At 40.8% G+C, this 24,326-nt stretch overlaps 1 protein-coding gene and 1 non-coding gene across 25 annotated transcripts in view; both read right to left on the reverse strand.

Moving 5' to 3' along the window:
* ANK3 (ankyrin 3) overlaps positions 1-24,326 on the reverse strand; it is a 687,375-nt gene that overhangs the window by 90,609 nt on the left and 572,440 nt on the right. For 22 of the 24 annotated variants that reach the window (XM_059900926.1, XM_059900918.1, XM_059900920.1 and 19 more), the window contains 2 exons: positions 19,474-19,597; positions 14,226-14,328 (listed from right to left, as the gene is read on the reverse strand). In XM_059900926.1, coding sequence (XP_059756909.1) covers positions 14,226-14,328; positions 19,474-19,597 — 227 coding nt within the window. Of the gene's footprint in view, positions 1-14,225; positions 14,329-19,473; positions 19,598-21,071; positions 21,756-24,326 lie in introns of those variants that run through there. The other 2 variants (XM_059900934.1, XM_059900912.1) reach the window with 2 other exon arrangements.
* Positions 13,829-13,901, reverse strand: TRNAK-CUU (transfer RNA lysine (anticodon CUU)). The gene has a single exon. It is a non-coding gene; the product is annotated as a tRNA-Lys (tRNA).

Consider the following 24,326-nt stretch of genomic DNA (forward strand, 5'->3'; position numbering starts at 1 on the left):
GTAAGTCAGAAAGAGAAAAACAAATATCATATATTAACACATGTATGTGGAACCTTGAAAAATGGTACAGATGAAGCGGTTTGCAGGGCAGAAGTTGAGACACAGATGTAGAGAACAAATGTATGGACACCAAGGGGGGAAAACCACGGTGGGGTGGGGATGGTGGTGTGCTGAATTGGGCGATTGGGATTGACATGTATACACTGATGTGTATAAAATTGATGACTGATTAAAAAAAAAAAAGGGGAAAAAACCAACTATGAACGGCAACTAAAATGTTATAAACAAGTTGAGAAATAACAAAATTGGTGAAAAATAAATAAATAAATAAATAAAATAAATTTTAAAATAAATAAATAAATTCTGGAGCTGTGCAGAACAGGAAGCTAAAAAATTAACTAGAAAATCTCTGAAAGGCATAACAGAGCTTTTGGGCAGTTTCATGAGAAAAAGATTTAGAGTGTGAGACTTGGAAGGGGAGGGGACCCAAAGATCATACCAGAATTTCAAATAAGGACCCTGAAGGGCCAGGGACAGACCAGAGGTAGCCTGAGATTTACCAGGGCTGCGAACCAGCCTCATTTCAGCAAAATCTTGATTGGATGAGAAGAATCAGCCACCACTCTTTGCCTAGCAGAGGGATGGTGAATCCTCTTTGAAGGAATATTATCATCACTGGGTGTGTCGTGTCTACAAACTTGTTTTTATACATCATGTCCAGCATGCAATGAAAAACTGCCAAGCATGGCCAGAGCACACGAACAAAAACAGAAAAAAAAAACAACAACAACAAACCCAGATACTATAAATAGACTCCCAAGTCATCCTACATTTTGAAGGAAGTTAATAAGAACTTTGATTATAGTTATCATAATAACTATGATTAGTATGTTTAAGAAAATAGGAAAAAAATAGAGAAAAGAAATTAAAAGGTGGATGATTCAACAGAGGACTGGAATATACGTAAGAAAATCAAATGGGCCTTTGTTCAGTTCTAAGTATAATGTCAGTTCTTAAACACAATAGGAAACAGGGTTAATATATGGGAAGTGTTAATGGAAAAATATACAAAATGAAGGGTATATTTAAAAAAATTTTTATTTTATATTGGACTATAGTTGATTAACAACGTTGTGATAGTTTCAGGTGTACGGCAAAGTGATTCAGTTATACGTATACATATATCCATTCTTTTTCAAATTCTTTTCCCATTTAGATTGCTACAGAATACTGAGCAGAGTTCTCTGTGCTCTACAGTAGGTCCTTGCTGGTTATCCATTTTAAATATAGTGGTGAGTATATGTCAAGGGTAGACTTTTTTAAAGAATGGAAAATACAGAAAATAGTATGAGACGTAGAACACAGTGAAAGGTTTTAACGTGTGTGTAATTGGACTCTCGGAAGTAGAAGAGGAGAATAAGGTAGGGGCTATGTTTGAAGAGAGAATGGCTAAGATGTTCCAAATCTGATGAAAGATATTGGCTCACACACCAAAAACGAAATCAATCTCAATTTTCGTCCTTCTAAAGATCTGCTTTCTACTGAAACCCCAGTAAAATGACAGTCAAGAATTCACACTCACACACACACACACACACACACACAGGCAAAGAGAATAAGAGAAGACATCAGCAGAAAAACAAGGATTGGTCGAAAGTCTCTCTAAAAAGTGATCCGATCTCCATAATCCCCTCACTGATTTATCAGTTGCCAAATAACTCACCCCCCATCAACCTTGGCAGAAATCTAGAGGCATAGAGACCAGAGGCAGAAGATTAGAAGGTCAGAGGCACCATAATGAAAATGGAGATTAATTGAAAGTTTATGTAATGAATGTTCAGACCCAGCCTTCTACCTTTACTGGTCTCCCAGACAGACAGTTAGGGACAGAGCCTTGAGGCAGAAAATGGGGAGTCTTCTCTGGGATTTTCCAGTGAAATGTCCCAGACTTATTACTTAAGTGGAAATCACAGATGCTAAGCCCTCAGCCATGCAGAGGGCATCCCGTAAGCTTCGTACTCAGTCATCAAAAGGTACCCCGAGCAGTTGTCTCTGGAGAGGAGAAGTTGGGGGCTGAAGGTGTATATGGGGATTCTTTTTGTAATCCTATTGAGTATGTCTTGTAAAAGAACATGACTTTTTTTTTTTTTTTTTCCCAAATGGAGAAGGACCTTTATTTGAATGGTTAATTCTCACGTGTTGCAACAGCCAAAGATCACCCGGCAAAGAATATTCTTTGCCCAGAGTGTTGCAGACAGGGGAAATCTTCATGTGCCTCTTTCCTTTTAAACACCAGATCCTATGGCCAGGCCAAGATATTTGAAAGTAAATTGTGAGCCCGTCTGCCAGCTGGGGGCCCGCTGAGACAAAGGGAAGATGCTCGCTGGCCAGGAGACCCTTAATCCAGTCGGAGCGACTTTAACACAGTCATTTCCACGCTGCTTGGACCTTTCCTTGAAGATGTTACTCCAAAAAGATCTTTCCTGCTTGCTATCAGCTTAGTCACAGTTTTAGATTGAGCTATAGCTCACAGGTTGTATAAATCTAGGCCAGCTGAGGGGAAAATCTCCACAGGGTTCCGTCTAAGTTATAAATAAATAGGTGATGACTTTTTATTTGTGTGTGTAAGGTTCATAATACGAAAACTTAAATTTTAAAAATTACTGTGAATTACAAAGATTAAAAAAAAAGCCCTGAAATCAAATTGAACAATAATTTGCAGAGCGCTTGTGTGTATAAGTCACTGTCCTACCTAGATCCTAGGAAAATGCAAAAATGAATGAGGAGCAGCCGTCTGTGCATTCAGTGAGAGAGGACACATCTGGTGGATGGGTATGCGATCAATGGTGTTAATAAGCGTTTACAGAACTAGGGTCCTAACCCGTGAAGATGAACACATCACTTCAGAAAGTTCCCAAATTCTTAATGGGTTAACCAAAGATTAGGTGTTGGTTTTCGTCTGGCCTCATTTACCAATTTTACTGACTTTTAAACACCCCAACCAACCCACCTTCAGAGTGGGGCAAAATATTTAATATAAAGTAGGTGGTGCTGCTTACTTTATTTTTTAGCAAACTACAATTCCTCCATTTGGGGCAGCCCTAAGGTTATTTTCCAAAAGACCCGTGTTTTCTTCAAGTTCTAAGAAATAAATAATATCACTCCTCTTTGGTAATTACAGTAAATTATTTACCTTTGGTACTCTTAGAAACATGCACTGGCGACATTAATTATTGAAACAATGAATTGTATCCCACAAAAAGGTATGACCGCCGTCATGTAATATTTATCGAGGCTGGGGTGTGCCAGCCCATGGGGATCCCTTTGACTCCTTCCTAACTCCCCGACTCTCACACCTCCTAAGTCACTCACAGGAACTTTGTCGTAACACAAATGAGCAAATGTATAATCAATTAAAAGACTTGTTCAAAACAATGAGCCATATGTCCCGATATTTGTCCCAGTTTTTCTTTCTTTCCATAGAGTTTTGCAGAGGCTTATGGGCAGGCCTAGCAATTTTAATAACCTAAATACAGACAAATAAAATGCTCTTCCTACAATGCAACCACTGAAACACAAAAATAAGGCACTTCATCTGAGCCTATGATTTTTATAGAGATGAAGTGGTCACTTCATTTGCAAGCTACCTGTCTCTGAACACTTTTTTCTACAGACGAATGTTTACTTAAAACAGAAACGTGCCGTTTGAACTGCTTACTTATTTTAGTCAACAATATGAATTTCAAGATGTTCTGACACGTCATTGTGCATGGTACCGTGGTACCAGGAAAAGCTCTTCTTCCGTCTGGTTACTGAACCAATAGACATTTAAAATGATAAACAGGTCACTACGTGTGATGATGGTTAAAAAAGATGAACTCGAGACGGCTCTTAAACTTCCCACAGCAAGTAGGGGTGCTCCCAGGGCTTAACGGAAAAGCTTGGCTTTAGAGCTGAGTCACAGACTTGGATTTGAAAACTGCCTTTGCCATTTGTGAATAGAGAGCACTTCTTTCCCACTCCTAAGTTTTCCATTTTAGAAAGGCAACTCAATTGTGTCACTGTGGGCCTCGCCCTGTCCCTTTATATTCAGGAAATGTGATTTCTTTATCTAAGTGGTAGATTTGGGAAAGGTAGCTGGGAAGGCTCCGCTCAGATCCAGTTTTCACTCTCATGGGCCTGCGCTTGGTCACAGAGGGCAGACATCCCCCCTCTGCTCCCATAAACAGACCTCCGTGAGGGGGGGGCTGCCTGCCCTGGGTCGCTGATGCTGGCCACTGGGTAGGGGGTCTGCTCACTTCAGGGGTTCAGTTACCAGGCCCACTTGGCTCAGACACTCAGCCAGCCCTCAACCTGGCCTCCATCAGGAATAAAGGAGGTATTTTGCCTTTGACTGTTCTTTTTCTTTATTTATTAAAAGCCCCCTTGGAGATGTCCCAACATTACTTACTGCTTTTATGATCCTTAGAATGTCTCTTAACTTTTCTCAGTCTCAGTTTCCTCATTTTCAAATTGATGATTGGTTGATAGGAAGATTAAGTGAGAATGTACACCAGAAATCTGGCACCAAGGCCAGGGTTGGCATGCTGTGGTCGTTTCTACTTTTCAAAGGATTTTCAACGGACATGTGTGTAATCGCTTCTGTTTTTCTTTTCTTTTTTTTTCAGTTGCTTCTACTCTTCAAAGAACTTTTATTTATGTGAGCTCATTTGTTAAAACCTGATAATTTGTGGAGAAAGCACAGCAAAAACAAATATATTCCAGGGCCAGCTCTGGTCCTTTACAGTTACATATACAGGATGCCTATATGAAATCAACACAGCCCGCTCAGTTAGAAGAACGTAGCTTCTAAACGCCTAAGTCTTATTTATTGACTCAAAAACATTTAAATTTCTATGTTAACAGCAATACTGCAACCTACTCTGTCAACTCTATGTCAGGGACTATCCTAGGCCTTTTACTTTACTTTGTTCTTTGACTCTTCAGGACGGAGTAGCCTTGGGAGATAATATTATACCATTTTACAAACGAGGAAACTGAAGTTCAGAGAGAGACTTGAAAAATTTGACAACACGAAGTCAATACCCAGTGCTGCGTGGCTTTAGTAGAACACTATGTTAAGGAAAGGTTCACACTGACTTAAGAAGACCTTTTACTCCCAAGTCAAAAATGATTATGAATAAGCACATCATTTTTCATCTTGGTAGTGATATCAAGGATACTATTAAAATCAAAATGCACATTACTCAATAGAGTCCAAAGCCTGACTAATGATGATATCACTGTCTCCAAGAGGTTCATACTTTCCCAAAATAGCTTCTCGCTAGCCCTGTTCATCAGAGAAAAGAGGAGAGCAAGTACACACTGGCCTCACCAGTGAGGACACACCCAAATGCCCAGGACTGGAAATAAATGTCCAGGCACAGAAGAAAAGAGGTAGAAGGCAAGAAAGTACTTGCAAGGAAAAGAAAAAGAAATCCAGTTAATTCCAGTATCAGCTAATTTTCCAGGCTGCTGACTGTCAACCTCCAGTGCTGGACGACACCAGTTAAGGTCCTTGTCTGTCCGCTTGGCTACCCCTGGCAGAAGGTGGTCCTGCAGATGAACTGGTGGTCTTGATATTGCTAATGCTACCGGCCCCAGGTAAAACTCACAGCAACAGGTCACACGGAGAATGAAGTGCATCTCATCTGAAAAACTGTAAACACGATCTAGTTGGGAAACAGCTGGATGATGTAACCAGACTGGGAGCCCAGGAGAGCGAAGGCTTCTCAAAGTCGATACCCAGCACTCGGTGGCTTTCGTAGTTATCCCTGTCAAGGATAACTTGAGCCTGTGGCCACACATCGGACAGGGCCAGGGCAGGGGGACCCATGTGGGTGTCAGATCCCCTAGACAGAGAACAGATGATTGGGTTTGAGGTGGGCTGCATCACTTCATAGCCCAGTGACTGGCAAGTCAAAAAACCTCACTGAAAAAAGCCTCATTTCTGCATGTGAGTAATGGGTGGATAATGTTAACTGCCCCAACTCACCATAAGAATGGAATGACCCAAGTAATATGAAAGTGATATGAAAATGCTAAATTGCTATGCAAACAGAATCACAGATAATAATAATAATCTTGATACTCCCAGATGTTTTATAATTGAATTTATTTCTTAAATTTATATAACACTGCAGCCCCGTATATAGCTTTTTAGGATGGCATATGTTTTATCAGACTATAGGGGGTAGCCTGCTGGATTAACAAATAATAGTGGCCTTTTGGCCGTGACAAAATACTTGTCTAAACACTGACTCTTCCAGCTGAATATGCTTCACTCAGGCCTGCCATACTTTGCTTATGAGAGTGGCACTGCGGCCTAGGGCAGCAGCAGAATGGGTTCAAGCAGCCATCAGACCTAAGTTTTATTCTCAGCTGTACCACCGAATGTCACCTAATGTGACAATGGACAAGTAAAACACTCAGCCCCAGGCTCTTTGTCTGTGAAGTGGTACGGATAATACCTAGTCCATAAGGTGGCTGAAAGCACAGAGTGAGATGAAGCGTTTGATAAAATGTATGGCAGGTGCTGCCCTGAGTATTATAATTATTATGATCTATGGCAGATAACTGAGTGAAATGGCAAACTGCTGCTGAAACAGACAGTAGGTCTGTCTGGACATCCACCACGACTATCTGGAAATATTCTTTTAAGAAATGGATTCCATCTTAAAAGAAAACAAAGGTCTAATTCATAGTAACAGAGAAGAGAATGGTGGTTACCATAGGCTGGGGGGGTGGAGGAAAAGAGGAGATGTGGCTCAAAGGGGACAAACTTTCAGTTATAAGATGAAGAAATTCTGGAAACCTGATGCACGGCATGGTGACTGCAATGAATAAAAATGTATTATATACTTGAAATTTGCTAAAAGAGTAGATCTCAAGCGTTCTCACTACACCCCCAAAAATGGTAATTATGGGAGGTGACTGATGTGTTAATTAGCTTGACTGTGGACATAATTTCACAATGAAGACATGTTTCAAAACATCATGTATACCTTAAATTCCATAAAAGAAAACCTCATTCAAGCAGCAAAATAAAATACAAATTAAGAGCTTACTAAAGCAGGTCTTTTTTTTCCCTAAAGTATTTCTTTTCTTGAAATCAACTCTTATTACCCCCAAGACTTATTTGAGACCAGAATACAAACCAAAATGAAGTTGCGTTCTGGAGATTTCCAAATCGGATTGGTTTCAAGATAATTTAGCTACTAACTTCAACAAGAGAAGGTGGCTCAAGGTCAGCATAGAAGCTGAGAGCATTAACACATCAACATCCGGCTCAAGACGTCTACACGAACTGTACTACCTTAAGTTACAAGACAAACCTCTCTGCCTTAAAAAAAAAAAAAAAAAATCTGTAATCTTGCTGACCAATCTGTGAGAGGTGTTGAGTGGATCACCTAAGTAATGCTGGCAAAGCACCTTGAAGAGGAAAAAGCAGGATATTAAATGTCACTAGTCAAAGGTGCTTATCTTCCAAGGGACTATCTCTAGAAAATCTTTAATCCCAGGCTGGTGACCTTCTGCCACCATGCACATTCCTGAGAGCCCTTTAGAAATTAGCTTCAAGGAAAGAAATAGGAAAGTTAATCTGCCGATGGAGGGGGAAGGGGGCGGGCAGGGGTGGAACGGGGTGGGCAGGGACGGGAGGAAGGATTATTAGCGTAACCAGCCTTTTGGGTTGTTCATTCTTCTCCTTTTCTATTACTGAGATCATGCGAAAGGGTGGGTCTTGAAAAAATAAACATGAATTTCTCCCAAAGAACTCTCCAATTTGCACATTCCTTGCTAATATACCAAGTATTAGTACACAGCACAATATGTAACTAAATATACATGAGATCATCCTTAGCCTGCCAGAAGACCAAGTCCAACCCAAAGGATCTGGAATCCTAGACTGGGAGATAAATGCGAAGAGTTAGGGGGTGGACGATGTAACAGCCGCTTCCAGGTACACGGAGGCTATCAAGAGGCCTCCACTACTGGCTCCAGAATGATCTCCACTGTTACCCAACAGCCAGTGCAACTGTTTACACACTAGTTTAGTTACACCTTCCAAACTGGTCCCCCTTGGAAGCCCCACGACTAGTCCCCTTAGGCACAAACCACGTGGGCGAATCTGTCCTGCAAAGGGAAGTCTGCAAGATGAAAGCAACCTAACGAGAGAGGGGCAGGGCCCCTCCGCTGCCCTGTTTCTCTCTTTTTGTAGACACATGGCATGTATGTCAACAGAACTGAAAGGCAATGGAAGATCCTCATTCCTTAGTGATCAACTGGTAAAGAATGCCTTTCTAGACATTTTTGCTGGGAAACACCCAGGTTGCTAGCAATTAAATCCCAGCTCTTTTTTTTTTTTTAATATTATTTTTCTTTATTCTTTTTTTTTTTTTTTTTGAGCTGTGACACACAGCTTGCGGGATCTTAGTTCCCTGACCAGGGATCAAACCCGGGAGCCCAGCAGTGGAAGCGTGGAGTTCTAACCACTGGACTGCCAGGGAGTTCCCTCATTTTCTTTTTATTTAGTTAAAATAAGACTTATTCCTAGAGAGAAAGCATAAACTAACAGAATCTCAAGGTTGAACTGTACTTTGAGATTCTAGAAGACTTTCTACGTTGCCCTTGATAGGTGGTTGTTCAGGCCAGGTTTGACCACCACCATGAGCAAGCATATTAGTGAGGACAGAAGCCCAAATTAAACTGGCTTAAGACACCCCAGGGGTGGGGGCAGGTTGAGATTAATGTACTGGTTTATATAGTGGGAAAGTCCGGGTGGTGCAACTTCAGGCATGGCTGCATCCAGCCGCGGCTCAAAAGATGGTAGGAATTCTTCATCTTCATGCTACATCCCGAGGAGCTTTGGGTTCACATCACCTTTACAGCTTAGCAACCCTGAAGGCTAGACAAAATCTCATTAGACTGGCTGAGATTTTATATTTCATCTCAATGTAATCACTATAACCCAGGACAAGGAATCCTCTGAATGGCCAGATTTGAGGCCCATCCCTGGGGAAGAGAAGAGGGAGGGATTCAGCCCCTTCTAAACTACACTGACTGAGAAAAGAGTGGGTATAGGGGTTTGAGCATCAGATCCTGTCACTGCCACCTAAAGAAAGTGGGATGGGTGTCTGCAGGTGAAAACCCATGTCCCTAAGTGATTTCTGCTCTTCTCCCATCTTTGAATAACTGCCAGAAATCATACTGAATTAAACGTTTCTGCCCACAGTACACATCCCAGTGACTTGTGGGGTCATTCAAGGGAAGTGTAATCAACTGGGTAGCCTGCACAGTATTTTTAGAGCACTATTACACCTTCTACCTCATATCTATGTAAAGGTCAACTATTTCCATTGCTTTAAAGATGGCTTCTACGCCATAATTTTTAGTATAATAATTTTCTCCATAATTTTCATAACTTGCTGCTGAATATAAGCTGTAACTGTTGTCAGTTCCTTTTAAAGTACATTCAATAAGAACTTAGAATTAGAAACAAGCATAATGAAGAACATGTGTCTAAATATAATCTTTCATGCTAAAAAAAGGGATACAGAGGATGGCACCGCCCCATGTTAAGAATACTAACAAGTCTGAGATCCTGGAGGGCAGCGTGTGAAGTTCTCCGCTGGCTCCCTTCTCACACTGAATGATGCAGATAGAGAGTGGAGTGGTGTGAAAACATACATGTACAACTGAGTCACGCTGCTGTACAGAAGACATTAACACAACATTGTAAAGCAACTATACTTCAATAAAATTTTTGTAAAAAAGGAGGCAACCTAGAGCCATATGGCCAGTGATTCTGCCACTTGCCAGCTGCGTCCCCTGGGGTGAGTTACTTCAGCTGTCTGTACCTCAGTTTCTTCATCTTTTTAATGGAGCAGAGAAATGATCTCATAGGGGTTTTTGTGCAATGTAAATGAGTTCATTCTAAACTATTCGGTACTAATTCTAAAACACTTAGAATACTGCCTGGCACATAGTAGGAGCTGTTTTCAACACCATCACCACAAGCATCACCACCTTATCTCCTGATGCCATGGCATCTAATGAACAGTATTCCATTTATGTCATGGGGACCGGCTGACCTGGATTCATAACACGGCAATTACAAGAGCCATGCCAGCCAGTTGCTTTCAATAGTTGTGTCAGAAGAAATGAAAGAACCTATCTATTATACTCATCCTCGACAACCAGGCTTCAGTTGCAAGTAAACCCTGTTCCTTATTACCTCCTATTGGGAAAGGAATGTTTCTTAGAGCAACGGATGTTACTCTAAGACATCCTGACACACACAAATCTCAGGTTATAAAACAAATACATTAGATGTTGACTGACCAATATACGAAAAGATCCCGGCCATAGTTGCTTTCGGGCAGTGCTTCCTAACTAGAGGTGCATCCCGGTATCATCTGTGGAACTCTGAAAAACACACATGCCCAAGAACCCAGCCAGGGAGACTCCAATTCGGTACACATCTTAATCTCCGAAGAGCCACTTGGTGATTCCAGTGTGTGCCCTCAACTAAGAACTCTGATTAGGAATCAGAGGCTTTCAACTCTGGGTGCATTTAAAAATCGCAAGACAAGGCCCCCCAGGGCCCCGGAAGGAGGAACTGAACAGTCATGTCCTTAAAGGTTCTCCGGGTGATTCTGGGGAGAAATCGGGGCCGAGTGTTACTGCCTTAAAGAATAAAACCTTCTGACAAATGCAAGACATGATTCATTTACATACACATTTTCAGAAGCATATCTACAGGTGATTCTGGATTACAAGGTAAAGGGAAGGTAAAGGAAAACAGAGTTCATGGATAATCCAATATCCCAGTACAAACAAGTCAACTCTTGATATCCATGGGGGAATTAAGTAGTTTACAAACTAATCATGACTAAGGCCCAGCAAGGAATGGGGATGGGCTTCCTTCTCTCAGCCTTACTCCCCGGCTCTGGCCTCCACACCTCTGGCCTCCACACCGGCCTTCAAACCAGCACAGGTTCTTAGGAACATGGGGGTGGCAGGCCTAACCACCCTGGATCTCAACTGTACTTTAACTGTGGTTAATGTGCAAACGGATTAATCAGCAGCAGAATAATAAAGAGGCAACTATGCTTTGTATGGGTGAACTCTACTCTTGTTAAAAAAAAAAACAAAACTCATGATAAGTTAATTTTTATTCATTTTTCACCTTTTCTTGTCAAAGCAACTTTAAATGGGCAATGACAAGGCAGTTTTAAATTGGACAGTAAGTCATATATCATTGCTAAATTTAGGAATTCTAAATATTTCAGATTTCTTGCATGCTTTCAGACAAAATCAATACTGCGGACAAACTCCGTTTTGAAATTTATCCATGCAGATTTTGAGACATGATAGACATCAACTAATAATTTTTTGTCACTTAATTCTAACATAAAGTGTTTAAACGCACTTCTGAAGTAAATGCTTCTCATGAGTCACGCCCCGTGTAACTAGACTCTTCCCTCTTAAAGCCTCTCTTTTGAGGAATTAGCCTTTTCTCTCTCTTCTATGATAAATGAGACATGGGATGAAATAAGTTAATACACCTCTTTCAGAATTTGTTTTCCCCTTTCCTCCAAGTTTTTTTTATTTTAATTTAATTTAATTTTATACAAAATAAAAAAGTTGAAAAAGCTGTATGAGGAATATTCATATACACTCAACCTAGATTCAACAATTAACATTTGGCCGTATTTGATTTTTTTCTCTCACTCCATGCATATACTTTTGGCTGAACCATCTGAAAATAAATAGCTGACAAAGATTACTTCACTCCTGAAAACGTCAGCATGCCTACCCCTGGAAGAGGGATACTCCCTGTAGAGCTTCAATACTATTATCACTATTCGGAAAATGAACAGTAATTTCCTAACAGTATAGCTTGTACATTTTCAAATGCCCCCAACTGTCCCTAAAATGTCTTTATGATATTCATATCTTTTTTTCCAAGTCTCTGGTGAATTTATCATGGAGTCATGTGATGTGCTCATTAAACGTGCTCGTTCCACGAGAAATGCCTGTCAGACCACGGATTCTCTGTGGCCATTAAAGAACGCAGCTTCCTGCTTCTGTAGTTATCAACTTAAGATTTATCTGTAAAGCTTTCAAGGTGTCCTAAGCTCTCCTTTCTTCTGACTGGCCTACAGAGGGTTTGCGGTGTCCACAGAGGTATTTTTGAAATTGGAGCAGGAACAAACTATACAAAAGAACATCAGCTTTACCTCAAACGTTCTCTCTAGCCTTCATTTCTTTTCACGAATCCTTCATTCTGAGTAAATGTTGCCCCGCCATTCTACCTGTGTAAGTAGGTCTCAGCAGTAGCTAACAGGTAACGGTGTGAGAACACTCAGAAGCCTGTTTGTAGCCTTGTAGCATTGCAAGCATTTATATTTTACTTTAAGGTTGATGTGCAGAAATTGAGAGGCTGTGTAACTATGGTGGTAAAAGTGGTGGAGATGGCGGTGCAGGTGATGGTGGCAGTGGAGGTGAGGTCACGGTGATAATGGTGGTGGCGGCCTCCATTTCAGGCCCTTGCCCCCCAAACAAGTATATATTCAGAAATATAAACCATAATTAGGGTCAGCTGACAATTTGCTACTCCATCACATAATAGCAAAATGTTCAAGGAATCTCCTTTCACTTGCAATTTTGTAAGTTTTGTGGGGTTCCCTTAGAGCACAGAGAATTTCACGTATTTCTACACTTGTAAGTGTTAGCAATATATCCACTAACATCTCATTTCAATTGGGAACATAAAGAGATCACGATCACCCAACTAGGATAATGACCACAGCCAACCAAGCAGAGAGTTCTTCAGAAAATCTCAACCAATACCTGGGCAACACTTTACACCCAAGAACTTAGCTTCATTATTTGAGATAAGTGCTTTCCCTGATGCTAACGCCCATTTAAAGGCATGTACCTATAATCATTCTACAAAGGGTGTTTTTTTGACCAAACACTGAAGAGTCACTGCAGTCAGCTCTGTAAGACCTGCTTGCTAAGAATGTTCCAGAGAGTATAAAGCATTAAAATATGTATTGTGGGTCCTTGTGAAGTACAACGTACATCTGTGTGTCTGGAAGTCAGCATCTCCAGACAGATGGGAACCCTCAAGGTGTGACGACCCGCAGCTTAACCTCTAACTTGGTGATGGTAAGTGTCCGTCACTTATTCATCTGCCCCAATTTACCTTCATTATGTAGTGAATCAATAAGTCCAGCATAATTTCACCATTTACATTGTTTAAATATTACAGGCCACCTTCAAAATTAGTTTTATGGTCCAGTTTCATCCATCACCAGCTCCTGACTGTACACATTTAACATCAGGTATTGTGTGTATCTAGAATAATGACCCATCCTGAGCCCCTAAGCAGCAGGACTCTGTTACTGAGACCTCCCGTAATAAACCAGTATCTATTCAACCACAGTTAACGGAAAGAAGAAATTGCATAAACACCAAATGAACCTAGCAGAGGTTCTAGTAGAAAGCAAAATACTGGCACGCCTTGAGAAGGCCCATCCCAGGCAGCTTTGAAGCTAAGGGACCAAAAACATGACCAATCTAATCTTTAACTTGCTAAAAACAATTTCAGCAAATTCCAACATGCATACATACTTTGTTGAGCAAAACCTAACCTTCATGTGGATAATGTCAGCAACTTTAGCTACCAATTATTATTACCTCTCTTTTATTTACTTATTTATGCATTTATTTATTTTATTTATTTATTTTTGGCCTCGCTGCACGGCTTGTGGGATCTTAGTTCCCTGGCCAGGGATTGAACCTAGGTCCTCAGCAGTAAGAGTGCGGAGTCCTAACCACTGGACCGCCAGGGAATTCCCTTAACTCTCTTTTTTTTTTTTTTTTCTTAACTCTCTTTTTTAAAAACTGCAAGATTTGGCCAAGAAATGAGAAAGGTATCCATGCCTTTCCTAGAACTTTTCTAAGTTCCTCTTTGTGGGATGAGATTGATATGCAGAAGAGAGGGATATTTCGATTTATGGTACAATTGATTTTTTCTTTCACTGGCAGTACAGGAAGACTTACAAATGCAAAACCAAACATGCAGAAACAGAGTTTTTGTCATGCAACAAAGAACGTGATTCCATCGTACAAATGAAAGTTTAACGACGGAAGAAGATTTGACAGAGAACGCATACCTGCTCTTTGGATGGCACCAGGAGTTCTTCGATCGTCATGCTGTCCCGCGCGAAGGAGCTTCTGTTCAAGGTGTAAGACCTATCCGAACTGAAGGAGCGGAGGCTGTTGTTGTTACAGTTAACCATTCAAGAGTGGGAGGTGACGATGAGATGGATAAAAGAACGTTAATGCATGCAACTTTAAGAACAGGCAAGATGGCCAAAAACATCAAGAAAAGTCGTTCTTGAAAAGACATCACCAAAAATAAAATCCCTTATACTTTAGGAAATTTCTTAAGCTTAGACCACCTCATGATCAGGTTTTGTTTAAAATTAGTCGAGTTGGTGTTCCATCTTTGAGAAGGTGAAATGTGTGAAAACTTAGATATTTTACTATGACAGTCAAACCAACATGACTCCAGATGACTGCAGATAATTTGATAACTAGAGAGATTTTTCTCGGTTAAGACCTTCTTTTAGAGTCTCCTCCCTTTCTGGTCCCTATTTGTCTATCTCGCACTACTGAATGGAATTACGGTGCTGTAAATGTATACGTTAATAAGGCTTTGGGAACTAGATGTGGATTTAACCTATCGAGAGCTCTGGTTTATAGTTGCTTCTCATGGAAAACATGAAGAAGGAAGGAGGGTTATGAATACACCTTACATTATCTTCTTTGCCATCTTTCTGGCCTGGAAAAATTCAAATTCCATGTATGGTTATCTTGTCTTTCCTTACTGTACGCTTTTTTTCTTTGCTTCTCTTCTCCTTTCTAGCCCCTCTCAAATCCTCTACACAGCCTTTGAACTTCCCAGAATGCAGGACTCCTGACGTCCTGAAGTGCCACTCACCACCTTGACCTCTAAACTAAATACCAAGAATGCTTGGAGGATGGGCAAAATGGGTGATGGTGGTCAAAACGTATAAACTTCCAGTTATAAAATGTGAATGCTTCACATTTAGTTACTTGCTTATTTTCATTTTCTCAAATCACATTTTATTTTATATGACTTCCAGTTATAAGTCCTGAGGATTTAATGTACAGCATGCTGACCATCGTTTATAATACTGTTTTGTATGTTTGAAAGTTGCTAAGAGAGATTTTTTTTTTTTTGGCCGTGCCACGCAGCATGTGGGATCTTAGTTCCCCGACCAGGGATCGAACCCGTGCCCCCTGCAGTGGAAGTGCGGAGTCTCAACCACTGGACTGCCAGGGAATTCCCGAGGGTAAATCTTAAAAGTTCTCATCATAATAAAAAAAAAAATGCATGTGTATGCATGGTGATGAATGTTAACTGGACTTATTGCGATGATAGTTTTGCAATATATACGTATATTGAATCATTATGTTATATAGCTGAAACTAACATAATGTTATATGTCAATTATATCTCAATTTTAAAAAAAAGAGACCAATAGAGTCAGGGACCCTGGTAACCCTGCATATATCCACAAAGGGCACACAGGCAGGCTGGAATGGCAGCTCATCTGAGCCTTGGCGGACCCCTCGTGATCCTTCAGGAACAAAGAGGATGGAGGCTTGTGAGAAGCTGCTCCGAGGCCATCTTCCACTTGCCTCCCTACCAGGTAGGCTGCCGTGAGGTAGCTTTTCACTGCCTCCCATTCTGAAAGAGGTCTGAGGCTTCCTGCCCTGCCCTCCTTGGAAGAGAGCGTTCTGGAATTGGCTCCTTAGCAATGGGGCAGCCCACAGCTAGCGTGGTAGACATACAGCCCCTTTGGTTTTGGTATCATCCTTTCTGGTGTGGAGGACAAGGGCCACGGGAAGTTAGCCCCGCCTAGGAGGTAATAAACTGTCTGAATTTAAATGTGGCTGCTCGAATCTTTACCAGCAGAATCTGGCAGACTTCGGCCTGGCCGTGCCTTTGTCTGTGCTTGACAGGGGAAAGAGCAAAGGAGAGGTAACTAAGGAATGATTCTGTGCTTGCACAAAATGATTTCTTCCCCCACTGCCTATATTAAAGGCATATATGGATATATTTTAGATATACCAAAGAGTATCCAAAAGTGGGGATTTTTATATCAAGATACAGAGGCCCCCAAATGACAGGCATAATTCTAAGTATCTACACAAATGGCTAGGTACATGCTTCTAGGATGAGAGCCTTACTTTCTCCAAAATAACCATCATTCTACAGAGTCATTATTTGGTGTATTCAGCAAATATTTACTAAGTGACTATTATGAGAGGGATACAATATCAGAAAATGGATATAGAAGCAAAAAAAAAAAAAAGAGCATTATCCCTGCATAGAGCTTACCCAGTAAGCCATGTGACTCTGACCTCTTGCACCGTTGGGCCTCCAGTGCCCAATCATATATGACCCATCACTCTTTTCTTTTCCTGTTTTTGTTACAAACTTTTGTTACTCCTGTTTCTAGCCCCATCCCTTCTCTCAGATGCAATATAAGCTTCCGAAAAGCAGGAATTCTCTTTCTACTTTCTAACTCAATGCTATCCAACAGAACTTTCTTTTCCACCAGAATGATGGACACGTACTCAGTCTGCACTGTCCAATACACTGAGCACCTGAAGTGCGGCTAGTGTGACGGAAGAACTGCATTTAACTTTATTTAATTTTAATTCATTTTAATTTAAATAATCCTATGTGCCTGGCAGCTAGACCATTAGATAGTGCAACTTCTACGTACTTACAGCAAGACCCCATTTTGCCCCAGTGATGTGATTTGAGAGGCACAGGAAGTTCCACACTGCATCAGATATTCATTTCTTTAAATTTTGGTTCCCACGGCATATGGTAATATTGGTGGTACGTGAGAACGGTTTTATTGTATATGTGCACAAACACAAGTTTTTTTTTAATGATGACACATTCATTTTAACTTTACTTTTTAAACATATCTAAGATGTGTTGTTTTTTTAAAACATCCTTTCTTTCTTTTAACTTATGTAGGAGTGCCAGTGAAAGAACAGAGCCTAGAATTGGGAGCTACCAATGGAAAAGTCTAAAGATGTCCTCATTTTACATAATGTCATTTGACATAATTCCTACTCCTGACCAATTTACATTAGGCAGATGGAGCCGATTAAAGGCATCAAGCTGCACTCTGAATCCTTAATATATTGAAGTATTGATACTTTCAGCTACTAAAATGAGAGATTATTTGCATGGGGGTCTGGAAGGCATTAAATTGTTTTTCACTGAGGTCAACGATATTATTTGCAGCCATCAGTATACCCTAAGCGTTAAACAGAGGAAATATTAGAAAAACACATGCCTCAGATTTCTGAAGTTATACTAAAGTACCTAGCACAACTCAGAACAGCACCCAGCAAACAAACAGCCCTTCCAATCAAGACTTTTCCTTCAAACCCAGTGCAATTTCTCCAGTTATTTCATGCACTATGCAACTTTGTTAAGGGAAATAAATTCCTCACGTATTCAGTCAACTTTGCATAAGTAACATTACTTGTCATATGTTTAGTTACTTGCTTATTTTCTCAAATCACAAAACTGATTTTCTAAAGCTGAGCAGAGAAATAAAAAAGAAAAAGCACATGGCAACACAGCACAGCACAGCACAATGCTGAAGAAAATAAAGATGAGAAAATGAGTCAAGGAAGGGCAGAGAAACACTGTCAAGGTGCCGTATCTTCTTACCTGATCTTGGGACTATTTTTAAGTATTTTTAGAAAAAACAGAAGAAGTAGAAAGCAAAAAAATCAGACAGGGAAAAAAGAAAAAAAAATGTTATGGTTGAATGAGTCACACATTTAATGTATTCCTTATTAAATGTTACACTCAGAATATTATACTTGGTAATAGTCTAACAGTACTTTAAAAAACATATCGGCTTTATAGATTTTTTTAATTTGCCTCTGAGCATAACATCAGTTGCCAATGTAAAAAAATGAGTTACATATAATAGCAACAAATAATAATGGTGCAATCCAAACTAGAAGTATGAAAGCCTCAGAAATGTCTTGTGAAAAATATATAAGAGACAATATACTGGTTTCAACTCTCACTGGAGGTCAGCTGCTACAATTCCCCATATACAAATGATTGAGTCATGAAATGTAGCTTTTATATATTATCCGAGGAAGAGAATCAGCTAGTTATTGGATTGCAAAAGCTCGTAAATCTCTAAATAGACTTTTCCCTTGAGGTCCCTTAAGATTCTGCAATATTTTCAGTTGTAACTTGTTATCTGTGATTACCTGAAATAAGACATGTTTTTAAAAACTTATTTTTCCCTTCTTATTAATGACACCTGTTACAATAAGATTTTAAGGCCTTTTATAAATATATATATAAAGCCAAAATTCTAATAAGTTACATGAGGCTCCAAATTCTATGAAACCAAAAAAGATTAACTCAAAGAAAAATCAATTCAGTGTCTAAACTGGCCACATCACCGGACACTGAGAATAAACTCCCAGGTTTACTTTGAGGGAAGTACCATTTACTATTAGACAATGAAACTTTTAACAACAGATCCTTAAACTATAGGAAAATGTCCCCAGGGCGCTAGCTTAGAAGGTTTAATTATTAGCTTAAAATAACTTGACTGTCAGCAAACATGCTGTTAATCCAACCAGGGAAAAGAAGTCCCCAAATTCTGGACAAGGTTCTGTTTCTTTCAACCAGTGTCAGGCTGGAGCCAAAGTTTTCCACATACAAAAGCTGTAGCTTCAGTTTTCAGAGCTGAATTTGCTACCATTCTACCTGTGACTTTTGGCTAAGTCACTGTTTCACTCTTAACATGTCCCTTCTAAACAAACTAATGGCATACTTTTCAAAGAGATACTCAGTTGATAGACAATTCCAATAAACAATACATAATTTTTCCCCAAGAATGCTCTCTTTTAAGTCTCAATCATAAATTGTTCTTTCAGTCACAAAGAGAGAATAGTGAACAATCAACACAATATTTCTTACTTATTGGAAAAGAGGATCTTTCTTTCACTGTGGAACAAAACTTAATTTTAAAACATGTGACCTAGATTGGTTCTCCCCGTTTTGCCAGTGAGCTCTTTTGCTATTATGCTTGAAGCACTACTGCCAGGTGGGGAAAAAAAGAACAAACGATTAACACATTCAATTGCGTAAAATTAAGGACTGAAAACCACAAAAGAAGACAGCAGAGCATGTGTACATTTCACCAAATTCACATCCTTATCCAAAGAGCAAACTTGGGGATAATGTGAAAAATGAAAATGATTTCGGTTTATGACACATCATGGTTGTTTTAAATTAACTGTGAGAAAAGAGCAACGATAAAATACCTGGCAGAACGGGCCCCCAGACTAAAGCCCATGTAACCCTCTGCGGGCAGAGAATCATCGCCCAATTCCTTAAGGTCTTGTGGCCCAAGATACTTGTCCGTGTCGCCTGTCATTGCATCTTCACCTGTGGATGCACAAAGCAAGCCCAAATCAGAAGCTTCCCTTTTGAAAATGTGTCTGTTGGGGAGAAAACTGCTCCTCCGGTCATTGGCCCATCACCCATTTTTCTCACGTTCACTTCCCCTCATCCCCCCCTGGATAATATTTGAAACTGCCATTAGAAGGAAAAAGTATAGGTAGAGGTTAGTTCGTCATTTCAATAGTGAATTTATTGTGACCACCTAGAGGCGTGGGATAGGGAGGGTGGGAGGGAGACGCAAGAGGGAGGAGATATGGGGATATATGTATATGTATAGCTGATTCACTTTGTTATAAAGCAGAAACTAACACACCATTGTAAAGCAATTATACTCCAATAAAGATGTTTAAAAAAAAATAGTGAATTTAAGCAGCAGAAAGAGCTCCTGGCATTAGGTACCAATTTTAAACCATTTCCGTATCTCCTTCCTCCCTGCCTCAAGCCCCAGCTGACTAGAAAGGTTGATCTCTTCTGTCAGCTAGAGTTTTCCTGGCCCAACCACGATGAGGGCAGCTTGTCTGAATGGACCTGGATTGCAAAATAAGAGGCACCTCTTCATTACTGTTCTGCAAATTATATGTGGGAAGGGAAACGACTTTATTTTAAATGTTCTTCTCACACCCAGGATTTCAATTTGGGGATATGTAAAAAACTAGCAAGTTATTTAATCTGAACTACAACTGCTCAACTGGGGAACCTTGAAACACATCCATTTTGAACTGTTTCGAAATCTATCAAATTAACAACTCAGTCTAGCTGCCCCAGGGCTTGAACCCTGCTTGGAAAGCAGCTCTACCTTCAATAGAGATCAAATGGGGGCTTCAGCAGTTGTAAAGAAGGATGATATAAATTGCTCTTGAACCATCTATACAAAGAGTTAATTGCATAAAATACTTTTACTAGCTACGCACGTATAACATGACCTCACACGGGAATAAACCACATTCCAGGGGTGACAGGGCAGGTTTTCCAGATGCCTTTTGCCCTCTGGGACATTTCCCATCCTTCTCAAAATGCAGCACGGGCTGTGGAAAAGTTCCTTTCACAAACAGGCAAACCCTATCTCCTTTTTATGACTCTTGTTCTACTGGATACAAGCTTGGCTGGCCAAGCAGGATTTCAGAGGAGTACATGCTACGTTTTCTCAAAGGTAAGCGATTTCACCCACTCCAGCTCTATTTTCCCGTCCTTCATTCAGCCCTGTTTATAATTTCCATTCATTTAAACTTGGGAAACCACAAGAGTTCAGCTTTTAAGCTACCAATCAAGTCTAAAAATCCAGTATCAACTACCGTTTTCGCAAGTGTAAAAACCAAACAGATCAACTTTCCATAGCTACCCGGCTACCCGGTACCAAGAGATTATTTTAAGTAACTATTTACAGCTGGGCTATTTGTACATTCACTACATAGAAAACAAAAACAGCACACAACAAATACGACTTAAAGAAAGATCTTACTCTGTGGCAAAGCCATTTCCACCAGGCTGGGCTGATCAAATGTTTTCCTGATGTTTCCAGGAATCCCTGAAGCAGTGATTTAGACTCTACCTCCAAATCAGCCCAAACAAACCAATCCCTGGGTTGGATCCACTGTCTTCACCACCTCCTCCAAGTTCCTCTCAGCATCTTCGTCTCCTCGCCAGCAACTGAAGAATTACACCTCTTTTCCTGCCCATCAGTGTTCAAAGATTTTCAATATTTCAGATGAAATAAAACAAAAAACAAAAAACCAGACCCCAAATCTGGCTACATTTCATTGAGATCAAGATCCTTTTTGATCACTCCGCAGACATCCTTTTAAAACTCCTTCTGATTGGATTAAAAACTCCTCTGGCAAGCCTCTAGCAGGACCGAATGGTGACATAAATGCAAGCCCCTGAGTTATTTGTATGTAAATATGAGGACTGCTCCAGTGTAGGCTTTCGGTAATTTGATACCGATGCCCGGTGCCTAACCGGGTAGCCGAGGCAGCCTGAAATCTAGGGAGAGCCGGCGAGCGAGCCGCTGCATTTAATTAGGAGGCGACTCTTCTCCAACCTGGAGGAACAAACGGCCAACCCAGGTAGAGAGGAAAAACAGGAGAAGAAAACAAAGAAGTGGCCCAGGCAGGGAGTGGCAGAGAGCTCCGGGCAAACTTTAACTTTGTTCTCAGCTGGGAACACCAGGAGCCTGGGTTATTTATGGTCCCTGTCAGGTGGAAGGAGGGGAAAAAAAAGGGAGGGAGGGAGGGAGGGAGGAAGGGAGGGCGGACCTGTCCTCGGGTTGAGGTTGGGAAACTGTGGGGCAGAGGGAAGCGGCCGTGATCCTCAGAACTCTCCGAGAAGCACTGGAGAGCAAGCATATCACCGCTGCTTTTGATCCAGAGCCGCAGGAAAGGAGAAGTGAGACAAGCCGGGAAAATGGAGTGCATATTCTGTTTTAACTTCAGCACAAGCTCTTTCAACTCTTTGATACGATCAAAGTCACTAACTGGTCCTCCCTCCTGGAGGGGGTCCCTGGAGAGGGGGAGAGGCGGAGGGGCCTGGGTTGGCTGGGGAGGTCTTGGCTTCGAGGGGCTGCAGGCGGCCAAGGAGGCGCTTCTGTCACCGCGCTGTTCCCCCGCTTCCCTCTCTCTGGGGCTCCTGGCCTCCCTTCCCAGCTGTTCCACCCTGTTTTTGTTGGCAGTGGAGGGAAAAAGCTAGCCGGACTTCTGCGTCCTCCATCTGGGTACACGGGAGAGGCAATTTCAATTGCTTTTTCTCAGAAGGGCTGGAGCGTCAGGCTAGAAAGGGTCAAGGGTTTTGACATTATCTTGAAGGAAGCCGTCTGCAGCACTTTTGCATATATTGCATCTATCTCTTCGACTGTTACCTAAACATACAGAAATGTGCATCTGTAGAACTGAGGAGGTGGGGTACAGATTTGTGGTTCCTGGATCAATGCATAAATAATGACTCGTCTAATATTCAGACGATACAACACCTGGTGCTTTAATTTGATCCGCCCGGCTATAATCAACACTGAAAACACCCAGAAAGAGAAGGGAAGCCATTTATAATGCCTGGTACATATGGAAAAATATTCCCCCCAATAATAATATAAACATAATAAAAAGAATCATTTCCAACTCCGTAAAGAATGGAAGGGGAAGTCATGGGTAACACGGAGAAAATGTCTGAACGTTAATCTGTTTTCCGCAAGCGCACTTAAAATCCAAACTACTGGGACTTCCCTGGCGTCCAGTGGTTAAGACTCCGTGCTTCCACTGCAGGGGGCACGGGTTTGATCCCTGGTCGGGGAACTAAGATCCCGCATGCCACATGGTATGGCCAAAAAAAAAAAAAAAAAAAAAAAATCCAAGCTACTTAGCAAAGCCTGATTCAATGGTGCTTGCTCATTCAAGCTTCCTAACAAGACCTGCAAAGAAAGGTTCCTTCCTCATGACTTCTTGGCCAGCTTCTCTCCGGCCACTCCTACACATCCATCCTGCCCTTCAGTTACATATAATTCTTTCAGTCCCTAGAATTCCTGAAACTCTTTAGACTTTGAACCACTACATAGGGTGTACTCCCTTGATGGAATCTTTACCCCTCTTCTTCTCCTGAGTCGTTTCTCCAATCTTGGACTCTTTCTAGAACTCCTCCCATCCTCCACTCACCATCCTAAGTTCGGTGTCCCTCATGTGGGCTTCCCTTATCAGAGTGTATTGGCAGGAAAAACACCTGCTTGGTCCCTCCCATGGAAGAGTGAGATGAGAACCCCAAAACAAGAACCCAGATTTTCCTGGACCTGCCATATTGTAAGTGCCCCATCAATATTTTTGGAATTCATGATTGCTTTTATTAAAGAGGTTGGGGGTTTTGCTTTTTTTCCCCCATCTACATGCCACAGCAACTTCGTATTCATTTGGCATGCCAAGCTTGATGACTGGTATACAGTAAAATTTCAATAAAATTAAGTTTCTATTCTTTTTCTACATATCCTTCTTAGACTTCAGAAATGGTCTCTATGAAACCAAAAGAAGCCCAGAGCTGGGATGGGGATGGGAGCTGTCAATACACTTGGCCAAAGATTAAAGTAGTCTTATGACTATTAAGTAATAGTAATTAAGTAATTATGCATTTACCATTTTAGAATGATGAAAACATTTCTTACAAGGCACGGAATTTAGAGGTAAAGGCAATGGTCTTATTTGAATGCAATTTTGCATAGTAGGTGGTGCCTGGATTCAACTTCAAGCTTCATCACTTATTGATTAGGTGAACTCTGGGATACTGTTTACTTTGAGTCATAGTTTCAACCTCTACCAAACTGGGATAACAACTCTGCCTCTATCCTAAGACCTCTTGGGGGGATTAAATGAAATAATGCACAAAGAAAGGGTCAGCACTAACTGTTAGTAGTATTCAGTAACACAGCTTTCTTTAGTGTTCAAACATCTGAATGCATGAACTCATACAGTTAGCATTTAAAATGCTACTATTGATACTGCTTGGGGCAAAATCCAACCATAGCACCAAGCCTCCCTGCTTTGCATGGCCTAACACAGGGCCAGGTTCATCACAGATACTCAACAAATACCTGTTGATTGAATGAATGGAGGAACAATATTAATACAACGAACTCTCATTTCAATCAACAAAATATTCTCTAATTATTGTATAGTATGACACACTAATATACCAAAGATTAGAAAGGAATGAGATGAACTATATTGAGTATCTTGTTAACTGC

The sequence above is a fragment of the Balaenoptera ricei genome, chromosome 16 (assembly GCF_028023285.1).
Source record: "Balaenoptera ricei isolate mBalRic1 chromosome 16, mBalRic1.hap2, whole genome shotgun sequence".
In the NCBI taxonomy this organism is placed as follows: domain Eukaryota; kingdom Metazoa; phylum Chordata; class Mammalia; order Artiodactyla; family Balaenopteridae; genus Balaenoptera; species Balaenoptera ricei.